Source organism: Cynocephalus volans, chromosome 14 (assembly GCF_027409185.1).
Source record: "Cynocephalus volans isolate mCynVol1 chromosome 14, mCynVol1.pri, whole genome shotgun sequence".
Taxonomy (NCBI): domain Eukaryota; kingdom Metazoa; phylum Chordata; class Mammalia; order Dermoptera; family Cynocephalidae; genus Cynocephalus; species Cynocephalus volans.
In genome coordinates this window covers 98,347,782-98,365,959 of record NC_084473.1, presented here as the reverse complement: position 1 = coordinate 98,365,959, position 18,178 = coordinate 98,347,782, and the positions used below count along the sequence as shown (strand labels likewise).

Below are 18,178 nucleotides of genomic sequence, written 5' to 3'. Positions count from 1 at the left end.
ACATTGTAATTGGTTTGCCTCTGGGCTCAGATGATAATAGTACCACTTACCATCCAGGTACCTTCCACCATAGGATATAAATATTACATTCTATACCACAGAATGTAAATATTACACCATCGAATGTAAATATTACATCCAGGTGTGATGACATCACTTTGTAGGTAACTTCACAACTACTCTGTACCTAGGCCTGATTAGCATGCTATGTTCCAACTGAGGAAGGCACACAGCAGAGGTTAATCAGTCGGCCATAAGATGTCCAGTGATGGGCAAATGGGGGAGGTTGGATTTCACCCGGCCCAGGTAGCCCGACTGCAGACCTGAGCTGCTGACCGCCATTCTTGTCCTATCTATGAAAACAAAAATGAATATCATCTTTTTAAAGGGCTTATCTTTGGAGGGAGTTCCCTTCTCCCCATCAGTGTTTCCAAAAGTCATGTTACAGCAGCACTACAGTCATTGCAAGATGTTACCATTGGGGAAAAATGGGTGAAGGGTGTATGGGATTGCACCATATTATTTCTTATAACTACATGTGAATTCACACTTATTCAGAATAAAGTTAAACAAATATACTTAACATTTTTAAAAAATTAAAACAAACAAAAAGATACTAATGAGGGGGTGGAGGGAACTTGGGAGGTGACGGGTATGTTCATGGCCACGGTGGTGCTGATGGTTTCATGGCATATACACTCATCCCCACCCTCATTGAGATGTGAGTATGTGCAGCTTGTTACATGTCAGTTATACCTCAGTAGAGTGGTGGTGGTGGTGTTTTTTTAAGTTAAACAAATATAGCACAGCATCAACTACCACTATTCATCTACTCTGTTTCAAATACTGGGCACCTCCCATGTGCCAGGAACTGTTCTGGGTGCTGGGATACAGCAGAGAATAAAACAGACAAAACCCGGTGCCCTGGCGGAGCTGACTGGCTAATGGCCGCTGCTGGTCCAAGGCTTCATTCAGCCAGATTGTCTCAAACTCAGACTCACAAGTGCTAATTACAAAGTATCAGTCTCCCCAAAGCAAGGCTGATTAGGTCCTGTGGGCTGCTTGACAAGACTCATATTTGTAAATACCGAGCTTTGTCACAAATGGTAACTGGATGACCTATTCTCTCCTCTCTACTCCAGTGTTTAGGATTACCTGTTGAATTAAACCATGCTCTGTTCACATCCTGACACGTGCTTGCAGAATCTGACTCCCTTCTCTTTGGACTCTCCCTTGCTCTGGTCTAGAGGGCGTCCAAGCAGCAAGCTGCAGCAGTGACTACCACGTGATCGACGCGTCACAGAGCAGCTCGTGCTCCCAGAGGAAGACCCTCCTCCCGAGCCCTCCCGTGCCCCGGAGAGCCACAGACGTGCAGGAAGAAGATGCAGGCGGCGGGCCGAAAATGGCAGGCCGCGAAGCGCTGAGGGCCACCCCCAGCCGCCGCGTCCCGGCCCCACGGGTCTCTCCACGATGGCCTGTAACAGCACGTCCGTCGAGACCTCCCAGTACCTGCCAGCAGACGCCAGCAACGCGTCGCACGCGGGGGCGCCCCCGCTGCCCGCGCCGCTCCGGGCGTCGCTGGCCACGGCGATGCTGCTGATGGTGACCGTGGGCTTCCTGGGCAACGCGGTGGTCTGCGTCGTCGTGTACCAGAGGCCGGCCATGCGCTCTGCCATCAACCTGCTGCTGGCCACGCTGGCCTTCTCCGACAGCATGCTGTCGCTGTGCTGCATGCCCTTCGCCGCCGTCACCCTCGCCACCGTGCGCTGGCACTTCGGGGGCTCCTTCTGCCGGCTCTCGGCCACGCTCTACTGGTTCTTCGCGCTGGAGGGCGCGGCCACCCTGCTCATCGTCAGCGTGGACCGCTTCCTCGTCGTCGTGCGGCGCCAGGACAGGCTGAGCCCGCGGCGGGCCAAGGCCATCATCGCGGCCTCCTGGCTGCTGTCCTTCTGCGTCTCCGTCCCCTCGCTCGCGGGCTGGACGCGGGTGGAGGTGCCCGCGCGGGCCCCCCAGTGCGTGCTGGGCTACACCGAGTCGCCGGCAGCCCGTGCCTACGTGGTGACCCTGGTGGCGGCCGTGTTCTTCGTGCCCTTCGGCGTCATGCTGTGCTCCCACCTGTGCATCCTCAACACGGTCCGCAAGAACGCCGTGCGCGTGCACGACCAGTCGGACAGCGGGGACCTGAGGCACCCGAGCAGGGCCGGCCTGCGGCAGCTGCAGCGCCGGCAGCAAGTCAGCGTGGACCTGAGCTTCAAAACCAAGGCCTTCACCACCCTCCTGGTCCTGTTCGTGGGCTTCTCCCTCTGCCGGCTGCCCCACGCCGTCTACAGCCTCCTGTCCGTGTTCAGCCGGCGCTTCTACCACAGCCCCTCCTTCTACACCACCAGCACCTGCGTCCTGTGGCTCAGTTACCTCAAGTCGGTCTTCAACCCCATCGTCTACTGCTGGAGGATCAAAAAGTTCCGCGAGGCCTGCACGGAGTTGCTGCCCCAGACCTTCCAAATCCTGCCCAAAGTGCCTGAGCGGATCCGCAGGAGAATCCAGCCAAGCACAGTCTACGTGTGCAACGAAAACCAGTCCGCTGTGTAGGCCGGTCGGGGCCAGAGAAGGGTGGCCGGCCCGGCCCACGCCTGCCTCCTGCTCTGCCTCCTGGCCCGCCGGTCCTAGTCTGCACGTGGCGGTGGCTATTTAAGCACAAAGGGACTCGTTTGTTACCAGATGAGCTGCGACTCCCAGATTTCACATTTCAGCAAGATGAATTATTTCTGTTTCTCCTCGGCAGAGGTGGGTCTGATGGGAACTGCAAGGTAGTTAAGGCAAAATGGGAGGGGTAGGAGAGTGCAGAGTTGGGCAGAAAGGTAGGGAGGAGGAGGGGAGCAGGGGTGATGTCACAAGAGATCAATTCTGCAGTCCCAGCCGCCTCTTCATTTCCATGTGCCCTATGTTCTGACATGAGAACCCAAGAGTGCATCATCTCACAAGTCCCATCCACTCTATTTGACACCAGCGTTCTTCAGAGTTACTTGGTGTATGGGGAATCACGCAAGCCTCTTTATGTTGTTCACATGTGCATTTCTGACCATACCAAATTATCCTTTCTAGAAAGAAACCAAAATCACACTATGAGGACAGTGAGCAGAGTGACCCCTGTGCTTTGGAGTTCCCCAGTGTGACACATAGGAGGCTTCAGTGGCTCGAGGCCCACAGAATGTTCTGGGGCAGCTCAAATGAGGTGAGAAGCTCACCCAGGCATTCAAGATGTCCCGCCCCCACCCAGCCCAGCCCACCCTGTCCCTGCACCCTGTCAGCCGCCCCATCTGCTGGGCAGGCCCTCTGGTCCTCCTCACTTTCCCTCCAGTGTTCTCCATGTCCCCCTTTGTGTCATGCCACCAGTTCCCAACGTGCAGAAAAAACACCCCCGTAGCTCATCCATTGGGCAGGTATTTATAGCCACTTGCTTTCAGCATCAGAAGCAGTCAGTCACTGGGCTTTGTTTACACTTTTCCTCTGGGCTGCAGAGCTGCTGTGAGCCACCAAGTTCACCTCAGCACTCGAACTGCTGCAGGGGAGGGCAGAACAATCCCGTGCTGCCCGCTGGGTGGTCCCATCGACCTGGTGTTCCTCCTACCTCATTCAGGTCCACTGCTGCCATCTGGCCCACCTGCCCGGGACCTGTCTAGAGAGGGGCCCTTTCTGCTTGCACCCTACACTTGGCTACTATGCCCACAACCACCGGTCACCACCAGAAGCTTCCGGCATTGGGAGGTGACTTTCTAGAGTTCAAGGCATAACAATGAGTCTGATGAGCTCTCTTTACAGTTTCAGACCTGAAGAGAGTGGGAAATTTATGGAGAAATTCACAAAATCTAATTCCAGGTCTAACTCTATCAGGAACTAGTAATGCGCATGTTTGTTTCACCTCACTTCTCTGGGCCTCAGTTTCCCCATTTGTCAAGTGATCTCCAACATCCCTTTCATCTCTCACTCTGATTCTAAAATGTGTTTTCTACCCATAGTCACCAGATCCCCTGCATTCATTTATTCATCCATGCAATGAGCGCTTATTAAGTGCCTAGTAGATACAAGGCACTGCAGTGGAGACAGTGATGAGTGAGGCACGGGTTGGCCCCAAAGCAGTTGTCTGATCTATCTCAGGACAGTGTAACTCAAATTCAGCCTAAGAGCACAAAGATCCACTTCTGCTTCAGTTCTTATTTCTCTCCACATTGTCTTGAGAGGCCAGCTCCCCATTGTCACAGTGTATTCTTGTGCTAGTGGTGACAGAGGCAGGGCAGTGACTGACAAGAAGATGGAATTTACACTAATCTAAGTCCAGGGGAGGGTTTGTCAAGAAAACGACTGACACCTGTTCTCACCAAGACCACCTTCCTTTTATACCCAGATGAAGATAGAGAGAAGACAGGCAATTAGCGCATGATTGATTGAGGTAGGTCCCCTCAATTCTGTGTCTCAAGTGCCCCCGGCAAGGCCAGGGTTTGCCTTCAGCTCCCATGGGGCAGGTCGCAGGGTCCAGCAGTGCCCAGGAGCACAGCCAGGCCGTGGAGGGGACAAGCCCCAGGGCACCTCCCCTCCAGTGGGCATTTAAGAGAATTTTCTTCAGGAGCCTTGAGCAAAAGAGAAACTACAAAACTGAATGAACGAAGGTACCAAAATTTACATCAATCAGTGTTGTGTGGTGTACATTGGATAGTAATATATATGTTTCAAAGTAATAATTTTGTATATATTTTAAATAAAGTATTATTGCTCTTTCAGTGTATAAGACTGTATTCTTGCCAAAATTCCCACTAAGACCATGAGTAATAAGCCCAGAATCCAATGCCCAACACCCCAGTATCAGTCCATTCAGACTGCTATAACAAAATACCTTAGACTAGGTAATTTATAAACAATAGAAATTCATTTCTTACAGTTCTGGAGGCTGGAAGTCCAAGATCAAGGCTCTGGCAGGTTTGATGCCTGGTGAGGGCTGCTCTCTGCTTCACAGATGGATGTCTTCTCACTGAAACCTCACATGGCAGAGTGGCAGAGGGAAAGGGAAGCTTCCTCGAGTCTCTTTTATAAAGGCACTAATCACATTCACGAGGGTGCAGCCCTCATGACTTAATCACTTCCCAAAGCCCCACCTTTTAATACTATCAAACTGGGTATTAGGTTACAGCATATGAATACTGGGGGTCACCAATATTCAGGCCATAGCAACCCCCTAAGGCAAACCAACTTTAGAAAGTCTAGAGCTTGTAAGTTACTAGCAAAGCTGGACAGACTAACAAGAAGGATGCAACAAGATGACAACTAGGAGACTGAGCAATGGGGGTCACAACAAGGGTGCCCATGTTCTTTTGTTTGTTTTTTATCATGGCCCTGCTGAGTAACTCCAGCCAGCTAGCCTTCATCTCTGACTTGCAGCTTGCCCCCGCTTCATGCTTCTTTCTGGCCTTGATGAACCCTTATTGAACTTCAATTTCCTAAGCCACCAAGTAAATATTTAGTTCTGGTCTCCTTCCTCGAGGCTGGCAGGGCAAACACTGCTTTATTGTTTTATTATTTTTTCATCCTCTCTGTAGCTCCAGGGTTCACCCAAACCCTGGGCTTTGTGTGAAGTCGACTTGTTTCTGTGGGGCTGAGAGCGAGAGACAGAAACCGGAGGTGAGCGCCCAGGACAAGTACATCTCAGAAGTGTCACCCTAATCATGACTACCCCACAAATGTGCCACTTTTCATCTTGAATCTTGGTCCCCACAGTCAAGGTGAAATAAAAGCAAAGGTTTCCTACGACGTTCTCACAGCCAAGATGAGCAACAAAAATCTAGATCCATTCTTCCCTTGCCATTCTGAGCCCTGGGTGTATTTTCCCTGCACATGACTCCCTGAGACACTGTTTGGACTGACAATCCCTATGTCATGTGTTTTCGACTTTGCGCTGCTCCCCGTGCTCCCGCAGTCAGCAGCCCGGCCCCAGAGCCCTCGCGGTGGCAACATGCCCAGCGCTCAGGCTCTGCTCTTGTTGAAATGCAGGGGCAGGGGAGTAGGTGCTCCGGGCTGGGACAGGCCCAACCCTGGGGTTGCCTCGCTGCCTGTGATTCTGCACCCCACCTTCCTCATCTCAGCAATGGCAGACATGCTCCCAGTCAGAGGGCCATGGTGAGGAGCAAATGAAACAATGTACGTAAAGGACCGAGTCCAAAGCGTGCTCCTCGGTAGACGCTGAAGATAGAGAGGAAGTAATTATTGCATGTGTACTGTCAATCTGTTTTATAGCCAAGGTTTGTCCTTTTGGAGGGAAGGGTGGAAATTTGTTTCGGAAAGTGGTTGTTCAGTCCTTCTGAAGGAAAAAAAAAAACAACAACAAGCAATTCTCCAGCAGATACTGGCTGGAGAATTTCATTCTGAAACTATCTACCTGGAGACAGCGTCAGATCCCACGTTGAGGACTTAGTCCCACAAGTCTGCCCCCCACTTCCCATGCCAGTTGCAACAAGTAGGTTGTCACCTGTACTTCTGGCCGACAGGCTGTAAGTCAGGGGTTCCCATGACCACCTGCTCGATTCAATTAGTTGGCTAGGATGGCTCACAGAACTCAGGGAAACACTCTACTTACATTGACCTATTTATTATAAAGGATATTACAAGGATACAGATGAACATTCAGATGGAAGAAATGCATAGGGCAAGGTATGAGGAAAGGGCAGGGAGCTTCCACGCACTCTCCATGCCACCTGCCCGTGACACCTCCACCTGTTCAGCAACCAGGAAGCTCTCCAAACCCTATCCTTTTAGGTTTTTATGGAGGCTTCATCACGTAGTCATGATTGATTACATCATTGACCATTGGTGATCAACCCAACCTTCATGCCCTCTCCCTTCCCAGGAGGATGGCGGGGGGTGGGGGGGTGAGGCAGAAAGTTCCAACCTGGCTTGGTCTCTCTGGTGACCAGCCCCCATCCTGAAGCTACCTAGGGGCCCCCAGCCACCAGGCATCTCATTAGCATACAAAACACACTCACCACTCTCAGGATACCAAGAGTTTAAGAGCTGTGTGCCAGGAACCAGGGCATAGACCAAATGTGTATTTACTATATCACAGTATCACAATCCCTTTCTTCATCCTTATGTTGCCTAAGATTTCACGGTTCGGTTGACAAGGATGCAGCATCCTCTGCATTCAGGATGAATGAAGTGAGAAGCAAGGATTTGACTTTAGAGCAAAATTCTGCTGGACGGCTTCAACTGCACCAGGTCACTCCATTCACAACTCTCCCAGGGCTGTCAGCTGGCCTCACGCGGCTGACAGGTGAGGTTGACGCCGAGGTGCACGCCGCTGCTCTGAGCTCCGCAGAGTGCTGTGGGCCTATTCGGGAATGCAGGGAGGCAGGAGGGAGATGGGGGGCGGGCTGGGTAAACAGCTACGGATGCCGTTACCTAGACAGCCAACACTGAAGTGGCTTTAAACGGGAAGACAAACTGTGTTTCCCTCTCATTAAAAGTCCAGGGCAGCTAGGCGGCTCTCTGCTCCATGTGGTTGTTCAGGACTCAGGTTTCTTCCTTCCACCTTGTTTCCCATGGTCCGCCGGCGCCTCATCCTATCTCTACGGTCAGTCGGCCCGGCAGCCACTTCCGTGTTCCGGCTCATGAGGCGGCGGCGGAGCATGGGGAGCATGCGCAAACGCGCCTGGTCCTCCACCGGGAAGGGGCGGGGGCACGTGGCCACAGTCGCTGCAAGGGAGGCTGGGAAATGGAGTCCCTGGCTTGGTGGCGTGCGCCCAGCTGCAACTTTCTTACGGCGGAACAGGAGAAGGGTCTAGGTGACACCCAGCAGTGTCTGCCCAAACATCGCACCATTTTAAAACGAAGAAATCCTAGCACGCATACAAATTCTGAAGTCCTAAGTACAAATATAAGTGAGGCTTTGTTCACTGTAAAATAAACAATTTTTATCACATCAACCGAAGATGGTTGCCTCTCTTTTTACCCTCAACCCCCGACATATGGAGTCCCACATCCAGATGCAGAAAGGGCGCACATTTATGCCTGTGGTGGTAAGGAGAGAAACATGCCACATTTAACCTTTTAGATACAAATGATGGGAGACAAGAGCTAAACTATTAGAAAATTTGCAGCCACGAAGGGATGAACTTTACCGAGATAAGAAAAAAAAATTCCTATTTAAACAAACAGTCAGCACTGACTGAGACCACTCTGCCTCAGAATTTGATTATGTTAGAGGAAAGAGTGTAATTTCAAAGCTTCGACTATTGAAAGGTGGAGACTGGTTGCCGATGGGCAGGTGGATCACCGCAGAGTCTGGGACAGGGCTCGGGCCAGCCCATGGTAATCTAACTACTCAAAAAGAGGGAGGGCTTGGGGACCCTCGCTGGCAGATTAGCATCTGGATTCTGTAAGAATAAAAGGATGTTTGCATGCAAAGGCATGGTGTGTATGTTACTCTGTGCAGGTGTCCAAGGTGACTTTGGCAGAGAGCTCCGGTTTACCTTCTGCTCTCTTGCCCCTTCTTCCTAGAGGAGCAGAGAACAAGGTGTTCTAGGAATAGGAAAGATGCCAGAGATCGCCACCGTCAAAGAGGGAACTAGTAGGGGCTGCAGCACAGATAGATTTTTCCTAATTAGTCTGATAGGAACAGAAAGAACTTATCTGTGTGAGAAATGCTTAGATGTGACCAGAATTTAATTTTCTGCATTCATGATCCCGAGGGCACTGAATTCCAAGTTCAGCCTCTCAAGGTGTCTGGATAAACACTTGAAGATGTGCAAGGTCTAGGTAACAAGAACACATTTCTTGCCCTGGATCTTCATGTTCTGTCTCCTCTTTCATGCTGCCTCTGGCATCTGCCATCCCTCTGCCAACCATTCCAGTCTGGGAAAAAATAACGGAGCTCATTTGCAGAAGCGTGTTTTAAAAGAAAGGCTAGCTGCTCCTTCTTAATGGTCCTTTGGGGGAATTTATTTCTCATTTCCTCCCTCATTCAAATGCTGCTTCATATTCCCTCATTTCAGTATTTTGTGCTGGTGTCCTGAAGCCTTTGGGTGCCTTATTACACCATGAAGAGAGGGTGACTAAGCTTATCATGAAAGACTAATAAGACTGAAAGATTTAAAAAATGCATAAGGAAAAATGTAAAGATCAGTTTGCTTTCAAAGAGTGAACAGAGGTAAGGGAGAAATGTTATTTGAAACGGGAAGCTCTTTCTCCCCAAGGTCTCTGGATTCTCTTTGGGATTTGGTGGGCCTCTCACGAAGCAGCCAGTGCAGGCTGGTAGAAAGGCTTTTCCCCTCCCAGGGAGTCCTGGGGTCCCCTCAAATGTGCACAAGAGGCTGTGGGCTCCACTGGGTTTCTGTCCAGCCAGGCCCAGGTGTGTGCTCTCGGCTGCTTCTGCTTTCTCCAGCGATGATACCCACAGTTTCTGTCCCATTAATCTCTAACTCTCTGCTATCCCTTCATGTGAGCCTCTTTCTGCCTACACATCCTCTTCATTCCCCAACTCTCTTCTCTGGTTCTCTTGGATCTTTCCTTCCTCTTCTCCAACAGTGCAACAAGCAATACAGCTGAGTCCTTCACTTGATACGAGAGAACACTAACGTACTGAAGTGTAGGTTTTAGATTCTGTAAAAGATTGGCGTATTTTCCATCCTTAAGAATAAATGTTCCCTAGTTTAAAAAAAAGTTCTTAAAATTTTATCTACTGATTTTTTCAACTGCAGAAGTAATTTGCTCCTTGTAGAAACAAAAATGAAACAAAACAACTAGGTAGCCCATTTGAAGGAGAAATTGGAGCTATAACAGCTGCAGCAACTGTCCAAGAAGGGACATGACCAGGGATCTGGGGATGAGGCACAACTCCTTCCCTTCCCAAAAGATGTTACAGCAGTTTGTACAGAGAGAAGAACGATGGCAAGAGAGTGAACCTCTGTTAGGAGTCCTGCCAATGAAACACACACCCAACTGCTATGTCACATGCACCAGCCTACAGGGCAGCCTAGGGGATGACTCACCCAGGGCCACAGTCGAGTGTGTCAGAGCCCAAGACCCAGGTTTCCACACACCTAAGACTTTACTTCTCAAGTCACACCTGGCCTGACTCGTGTGTGCTGCTTTCTAATCCCTTCCTGCCATGTGATCTCATTGAACTAATTTACAACTCTGGACTGCAGAATGAATTACAGCTATTTGTTTCCCTTTCCCAGTTGCAAACTAAAGAAAAGCAGGCTTCATTAATTCAAGCACTTATCTCCAAACATCGTATTTAACAAGCTTTTAGATGGTGCCCCAGCCATTGGGGTTTTTTGAGAAGGTGAAAGGGCCTCTAGTCCATATGGTCTAGATTCTTGTACATTTTCATTTCGAATGCTAAGGTTGACAGATCTGCTAAGAGCAAATGAGGTGTTAGTTAATATCTAATTAATCCCAACACGAGTCACAGTCCATTTAACTGAGTCAGACGCCAGTCTTCGCCTCCACGAACAGACACATTTAGGACATAAATTTCACTTTCTCTTTCAGACACTTAGCTTTGTCTCCTGCCTTTGTAAGATCCTCACAATTTAGTCAATGTGAATCCACAACCTCTTTCTTTCCAGGCAGGTTTACACGTCTACAGGCCCCCTCTGTCCCCCTGCCTTCTTATTCTCTAGTGTAGTATAGACCTTAGGACATCAGTGATGTAAAATGAAAAAAGAGTAGTATAGGTGCTGCATCATGATTCCTAAAAGCAGCAACACTACAGTTTGAATACAGTCAACCCTGGTTGCTCTCTGGTTTTCTCATTTTTGGCTGGTAAAGCACCAGGCAGGGGAATCTGCAGGTGGGAACTATAGCTCTGCCATGGTGCCCACTCAAACTCCAAGAAAATCACCTGAACCAACTGTGCCTGTTTCTTCAATGTGAAATATGGATGAATCATGACACCTCGTGCCTCTACCCACACCCAAAAATTTGGGATTTACCCAGCCCAACTGGCACGCAGAATAGGGTTAGAATAGCCAGGGGATATCATCTGTGTTAACATACCCTTTCCTCAGGGCTAGAACAGAACCTGGAATGAAAGAACAGGAGAAGGTGCTGTGAAATTCAACAGGACTGCTCAAAGACCTGCTATCAACAACGTTCTAGGGGATGAGGTAAAATTTAAAAGATGAGATTTTTAAAAAAGCCATAGTCCTGGCCAGCCATCCAGAGGGGAAAAAAAAGTTACAGTCCTTGAATATGTTCAGGATTAGAAATCCAAGGGCAGAGGCTTACGTAAGAGCATTTGGCTACGAGGTGGAGGATGTAAGAAGTAATTGGAAATCTCTTTGGTTAAATTCCTCAGTGCATGATTAATCAGAAGGCAACAAATGTCAAGGAGCACCCTAAGAACATGCAACGGGTAAATGAGAAGTGACTAGGTTAAAATTGGGTAGATAGTAAGAGTTGGAGGTGTGGCCGATGCAAGTCCTCTACAAGAGCCAGGAAGAGTGCGGAGGTGTTGTTACTCAGTTCCAGAACTCCTCACAGTAGGTACGGTGTGAGTGGAAAACATCACGTCAAGACAATTCTTATTTTTTAAAAAATTACAGGAAGAACAAAGAATTAAAAGTATTTTAATAAAATCACAAGTTTACATTTGTACATCTTGTGTATTTGAGACCCAATTGGGGCAAAGGATAAAGCTGCAAGGACAAAGGTCTCCGTGGGATAGCAGGCAAAAGCTGGTACCACCTCACTACGTGGCACTCCCCCCACAGTGGCCCTGCAGCCACCTCCCGTGCTCCTGCCGTGAGCCAGCACTTGTTACCACGTTCACCATCAGGGCTCTTCAGCCCATGCAACACTCCCACATTAATACTTGATAGGCAACAACAGATAAACAGTTCATAAAATTAAATAGTATTGCCCATAGAATATTAATGTAAACTGAGTTCAATTCATGCTGTTTTAACTAGAATTAGGTTACACTGAACTTAATGAGAGGAAAAGGTCGAAGTGATGGTTCTAATTGCTCTATTGAACAGCACAGTCACAAAACAGCAGGCCTGTTAGAAAGAACCATAGATTTCTCTTAAAAATATGACTCGAGAAAAAGGCCTTGCAGGAGTGAGAAAAAGGTTAGAGAAAGGTACAGTTTTTAACATACCAGACAATTCTGCACAGTATCACAGAATTCTGCTTGTTAAAAGATTCAGGAGGGATGGAAAACTGTTCAACTCTAATTCCCATTATTCTAAAGGGTGATAAACATTTCAAAATATTGATTGATTTTCAGAGAACAAAGACTAGTGTCCCCAAGTCAGGAAAGAGCAAGGCCTTTTCAAGATTTTACCCATTTTGTGTACACGGAAACAATGCTTTCAAAGTGCAATTCTGCATACACTGATAACTTGTTCTTTGAGGAACATAAACTCAAACTCACCAGTTGTGATGACAATATATGCAACAACATGACCATTCTGTAACAGTCCACCATGGGGAAACCCACGACTGGACTCGATTTCATACCAAGTTACACAACATACGTTGCGCTGCAAGAATCTGTTCGTTTATTCAGCAGAGGACTGGAAACATCGTTAGGGAAAGATCGCGCCCATTACCCCAATCAACACACGGATGTTTCTGCTTCTTGGCCCACACAGAATCACAAAAGGAAAAAATACACTGACCATTATTAATTATTAGCACAGGAAACATTTTTTAAAGCACAGAGACTGAGCCGTCCCTCCCATCAGTAAGGCGTGGGCAGATGTGGAGAGCGCGTCCCTCTCTGGCCCCACGTGCAGGCTGACTCTGGCTCCCGAGCTTGTGGAGGGGTGTGCTGCCTTTACTGTGACTTCCTAACAGAATCGGTCATCACATCGAAGCAATTCAAGAGGGCAGTGAAGTAAGGAGGGCCGCAGCTGTCGGCGACACTACAGAGTCCATCTTGAACGCCGGATGTTTCTGCGGCCCAGGACAGCTCCGGGCGGGCGGGCGCCGTGTGAGGGAGCAGCTGCCACCCGCCCTGCCCGGGGCGCCTCCATCCAGCTGGCCTCTCCTGGAAGGGACACTCAGCTTGTGCTCACCACGCTTCCCTTTGATTCCCGAGTATTCAGTAGGAGGTACATTTGAACAAGAAAAACATCCCTCACAAATATGACAGGTGAATTTCTAAACAAGAGAAAAACTAGAAGAGGGACACAAACACATGAACATGTTAATCACATCAGCGGACGATGCGACAGCCCAGCAGCACATGCCTGGCCTTGCCCGCCACGGTGGCCTTTCCGCCGTCATCTTCACGGCTCGGAAGCTCTCTTGAGCACATGATTTACCCAAAACTGAGCACATGATTTACCCAAGCCAGGAGCACATGATTTACCCAAAACTGAGTGCTCGGGAACACAAGGCAGAATGCTTCGGGTGCTGACAGCTGGGTGGGAAGTGAGGAGGAACAAAAACACTCCCCTCTAAGGTCGACCATTTATTTCTAAGGGCAAGGGCAGAGCCCACGAGGTAGTCCTGGAACTGCCAGTGGCTGAGCTGCAGGGACGGACAACGCTGCTCCCCAGCAGGTGCACGTGCCCACCACAGCGCTCTGCACCTGGCCACGCGCCCCAGCCAGAGGGCTTCGTCACCAGCCACACTGAAACAACATGTTTCCAGTGCAAATGTGTGTCTAAAGACGGGGTGCGGGGTGGTGGGGATCCCTCACCTGGGTCTGGATTGCACAGGGAAGATGCACTTTTTCTTTCAAAGTAGACCTTTGACTTGGGTTACTATGTACCTGGACAGGTGAACTCTTGCGTGTCTCCATTTTCAGGGATTTTTTGTGTACATTCATACAAAGCAGTCAGTGGTGAGGAGTCCTTGTTTGACAAGGACTGCAGTCTCCCAGCACCCAGGTGTCTTCCCTTTGTCCTGGCTGACACAAGGTGCGGTGGCTGTCTGCTGTGTGTGGCAGGCTTGGTAAAGAACTCGGAGTTCCCCTTGCACCCTGAGGTCACGTTTCAAGTCCGAGTGCCGGGGCTGGGTGAGCTGGGGTTCGTGTGTCTGCTGGCTGCGCAGCGGGTGTGCACAAGGCCACCATTTGGATATCTGACAAACACAGGCTCACAAAAGGGATTTTGGCACATCTGGCAAAGCTTTTTGTCTGAGAGCCGAACTGAGCTTCCTTTCAACTTCATCTGCAAAAAGAAATCAAGACCAAGAATTCTGTCACTTACAGTTACACCTGAAGTAGTTACCTTCCAGTTTTTCAGAGTTGACAGGCATTACTTGTAGATGATTATCACTGATGAGAATTGCTTTCTTATCAACTTCTTAACAGAATATTAGAGGTGAAAAAGAAATAAAAACATCCTTAGTAACTGGAGAGGTAGAAAAGCTACAAAACTGCCTTTTTTTTTTTTTTTTTTTTTTTTTTTTTTTTACAAAAGTCACTGCTGCTTGTCTGGCCAAAGCATTTCTATCCAAGAGCCTCTCTCAAATGCACTCTAAGTTCTGATCATTTTAGGCAAGGCCTTTTATAAAGTCATGAATGTTAGAGCTGAATGGGATCATATAAATCATCTAATTCCCTGACCCTCTCATTTGCAAATGAGAAAAGCAAATCACAAATTAGGGACTTAGCCAAAGCCATGTGGATAATTAGTGGCGCATTCCTGAGTGGTCCCAGGAAACACAGCTTCATCTGTTTAGAGGCCCCTGTCTGATAAGCAGGACTCGTGTGTGGTTAAAGTATTCTGCACAATTCGCTGTGTCAGCCCAGCACGGCAGCCACAGGCAGGATCAAGCAGCACCGAGGTGAACTCGTACTGTACTCAGCTGCCTCTATCCCTCCATAGACTTCTACTCGGTGCCCTTGGCACACAGGCTCAGCCCTAGGGGTACCAAGATAAATACAGCGAGTTCCCTGCCCTTGAAGAACCCAAAGTTCTAACAGTGAAGGAAGACAATCACGAAACATGCACAAAGAACATGGGTGGGCAAAAGAGAAGGTGATTCATCTGTTCGGGGTGTGAGATGGTTTCACCAAGGAGAAATACTTAACCTGGGTTGTGACTGGGCATTCGCCAGGCACAGAGAAAAAGACAAGAATATTTCAGGCAGTGGGAAAAGCACGTACAACGGCAAGAAGGTGTGAAACAGCACGTCACATCTGGGAAGTTCTGCACAGCTAACCAGGACAAGTGCTGCAAAGCAGAGAGCTATGGGGAGTACAGGCCTGAGGCGGGAAGCTGCATCTTCTAGGCCATGGAGTCAACAGAGCTTCTAAACAAGATTCCCGCCCTGGAAAGACTACTCTGCCAGCCACATGGAGTAAGACCCCACGAGAAAGAAGTCTCCAGAGGGGAAACACAGCTTAGGGACCAAGAATGGAGATCTGGAAGCACCTCTCGGGTCTTCCATTTACTGACCATGTGACTGCTCTGTGCCTGTCTCCTCTTCTGTGAAATGGAGACAATAACAGTAGACACCACATGATACTGTTGCGATGATGAAATGGCATTATGGGATAAAGTGCTAGGTGGTGCCCGGCACGAAGCCCATGCTAGTACATGCTCACTATTCTGACACTACTCTGCTTCCCTCGGCCTTTACACCCGCTCTCTTGATCATCAGTATCTACAAGGAGCAAAAACCACACCAGTGTTGTACCTTCCAGCCCAGCCTCTGCCTCCGCTGCTCACAAAGATGTTTGATGCATTAAAGTCAAAAAGAGAAAAGAAAAAACAGACAACTATTCTCCACACTTAAAATCTGCCTTCCGTAAAACATCGACTGGCCAGAAGGGCCAGGCACTCACCTTCTCGTACATATAGATTAAGTTTTCCGATCTGGCCAGTCCTAAGGCCACCTGCGCGGTCCTCCTGGTGTGGATGCTGTTCCTCACGGCTCCCATCAGGAATGGGCATAGAAGCTGCACTGACCAAGAGCCAGGCAGCAGCTGCAGCACCTGGGCTGCGTCAAACTCCACAGCATGGTGGTTGAGCAGGTCCACAGCAGCCAGGGCCAGCTCGGGCGCAGAGGGCTCGGCGTGCAGGTAGATGGCCAGCAGCGTGTGGAAGAGGCGCTGGCGACACGGCGGCTCGCAGCCCTCGGAGCGCCACAGGCAGTAGTCCTCGGCCGCCACATGGTCTCCCAGCTCATGCACCAGGATGCGCAGGGCTTTCTCATGCTCGCCCAGCTTGCCATGGAGGATGGCACTCTCCATGGGCAGGCTGGCACCCTGGATCCGATCTAGTACACAGAAGCGGAGATTCAGAAGGGGGCCCACCCAACACAACTTGCCTTCCTGCCAGTTTGAGCTACAGAAGGGGCAAAATCAATCTGGCCACCCGGACGTTGCCAAATACTGTCACCCAGATGATTGAGAGAAGGGTTTATTGTATTTTCACCCTGCAAATCTGGGCATTGGTAAAACAGAGGACAGACTCTACTTACAATGATTAGAGAATGAATAAAACAAATGATCCATGATCTCAGACAGCCCTGGAGAATCACTGAGAATCATTGTCCCACATCTCCTATCAACTCATCATCATCCCATCTTCCCAGCAGAAGGCACCATGTCACCTTAAGTCCAGACAAACACCACCTCCCCCGAAAGGTTTGCTGAACCCCTTCATTCCAATTTAAAATATATTCCAGTGAAAAGAATATTGGCTTATGTTATTAAAAATCCATATCTACATTATTCAACAAAAGGTTGAAAACAAAAGGTTTCCTTTTGCTTCTCCTGCACTTAAGCTTCCAGGTCATAGGGAAAATGATATAACCCAAAGTAAGCAGCTGTCTTGACCAAGGCCCTGCCTTAGTGGCTATGTCTCATTGGCAAAGTCACTTTGCTTCACCAAGATAACAAAACACCTCCTTCTACTGTGACAGGGTCTTCCGAGGACAAGTCTTACTTCAGGGCCAAGGATAATATCCAAATTATAGGCATTTGGCATCTGAAGCTTGGCCACACAGGGGCTGCTCCTCAGGCCAGATGCCTGTGCTGACACCACTAAGTCTTGTAGCAAAGAGCTGGCTCTGCAATGTATGTCACCTATAGCACCAGACAAGCCACAATATGCACAACATCATCCTCATGGTGAAATATCAACACAAATTACTAAGTGGCTACCATATTCAAGGCACAGGGAGAGGGGCAGGGCAGTCAAGAGAAGATCACTGTGGTGATTCACACTTCCACATCCATCATCTCACAGCCACCCCCGAGTAGAGAGCTGGACAGGAATCATTACTACAACTTCCCTATCTGGCATCTCTCCAAGTCACCTAACCAACAAGGGGCACCAAGTTAGTACATCCCACAGCACCCTGGGGAACACCCCCATTTCCTGCAAGCTCCAGTCTTAACTGCAAGCCCAGACTTATCCTTTATGACTGCTCAAACAGAACCTCCTTTGGGGGGGCTCTCCCTGACCCCCCCATCCCAAGGCATAGCTCATGGCCCCCTCAGCCCACCTAGAACTTGACCAGCCCTATCTGCATTCTGATTAAGATAAGACCTCTGAGGACCAGAACCAGGTCTCTCCCATCCTTATGTCCTCAGTGCACAGTGACACACTATGGGCTCAGAAAAGCTGGCTGAATGAAAACATTGATCAACAAACTTGTGACTAGCATAAGATTTTCATTAGGGGACTTGTAAAGCAAAAAACATAAGTCAGGAGTGACAGTGAAAATATTTAACCACCAACACAGCGTGGGCACTGACCAATGAGGATGGACAGTGGCTGTGAGCCATCATGTGGCTGCACAGAGTGGTGCAGCTGAAGGCCACCTGGCGTAAGTGCAAGCTAGCACGAGGATTTGCTGTTCATGTGAACTAGCAGCCACGAGCGTGTTCCAGCTCTACTGCTCATGAGCTGCATGACCTGGGGCAAGACAGGTAACCTCTCTAAGCTTCATTTTACTCTCCCGTAAAAATGGGAAGCATCACAGGACTGACTTCATAAGGTTGTTGTGGAAATTAAGTGTCATAATGCATGCTCAGCATTTTGACCTATGCCTGGCATATTATTCATGGATTTTGCATTTGAAAATTCATCTACTTGCCAAAATTTATTTGTAATCCCAAAATCAATACTTGCAGCAATTTCAAGATAATTCTCAGCCAAGCAGAGAGTGGTGAAGAATTTTAGCCGCCCAACCCACACAGCTGAGGATAAACAAGGCA

The 18,178-nt window shown here is 49.0% G+C and overlaps 2 protein-coding genes across 6 annotated transcripts in view; one reads left to right on the top strand and one right to left on the bottom strand.

The window, feature by feature from the left end:
- The first annotated feature begins 1,470 nt into the window (after positions 1-1,470).
- Positions 1,471-2,589, top strand: GPR45 (G protein-coupled receptor 45). The gene has a single exon (XM_063077577.1). The coding sequence runs from the start codon at positions 1,471-1,473 to the stop codon at positions 2,587-2,589; it is 1,119 nt and encodes a 372-aa protein (XP_062933647.1).
- A 9,009-nt stretch (positions 2,590-11,598) lies between these two features.
- Positions 11,599-18,178, bottom strand: part of TGFBRAP1 (transforming growth factor beta receptor associated protein 1) — a 67,002-nt gene continuing 60,422 nt past the window's right edge. For all 5 annotated transcript variants that reach the window (XM_063078479.1, XM_063078483.1, XM_063078480.1 and 2 more), the window contains 2 exons: positions 15,797-16,230; positions 11,599-14,174 (listed from right to left, as the gene is read on the bottom strand). In XM_063078479.1, coding sequence (XP_062934549.1) covers positions 13,998-14,174; positions 15,797-16,230 — 611 coding nt within the window. In that variant the 3' untranslated portion in view covers positions 11,599-13,997. The remainder of the gene's footprint in view (positions 14,175-15,796; positions 16,231-18,178) is intronic.

What these genes read in the sequence shown, in the direction of transcription:
- GPR45 (XM_063077577.1), top strand. Translation starts at nt 1,471, where the DNA reads ATGGCCTGTAACAGCACGTCCGTCGAGACCTCCCAGTACCTGCCAGCA.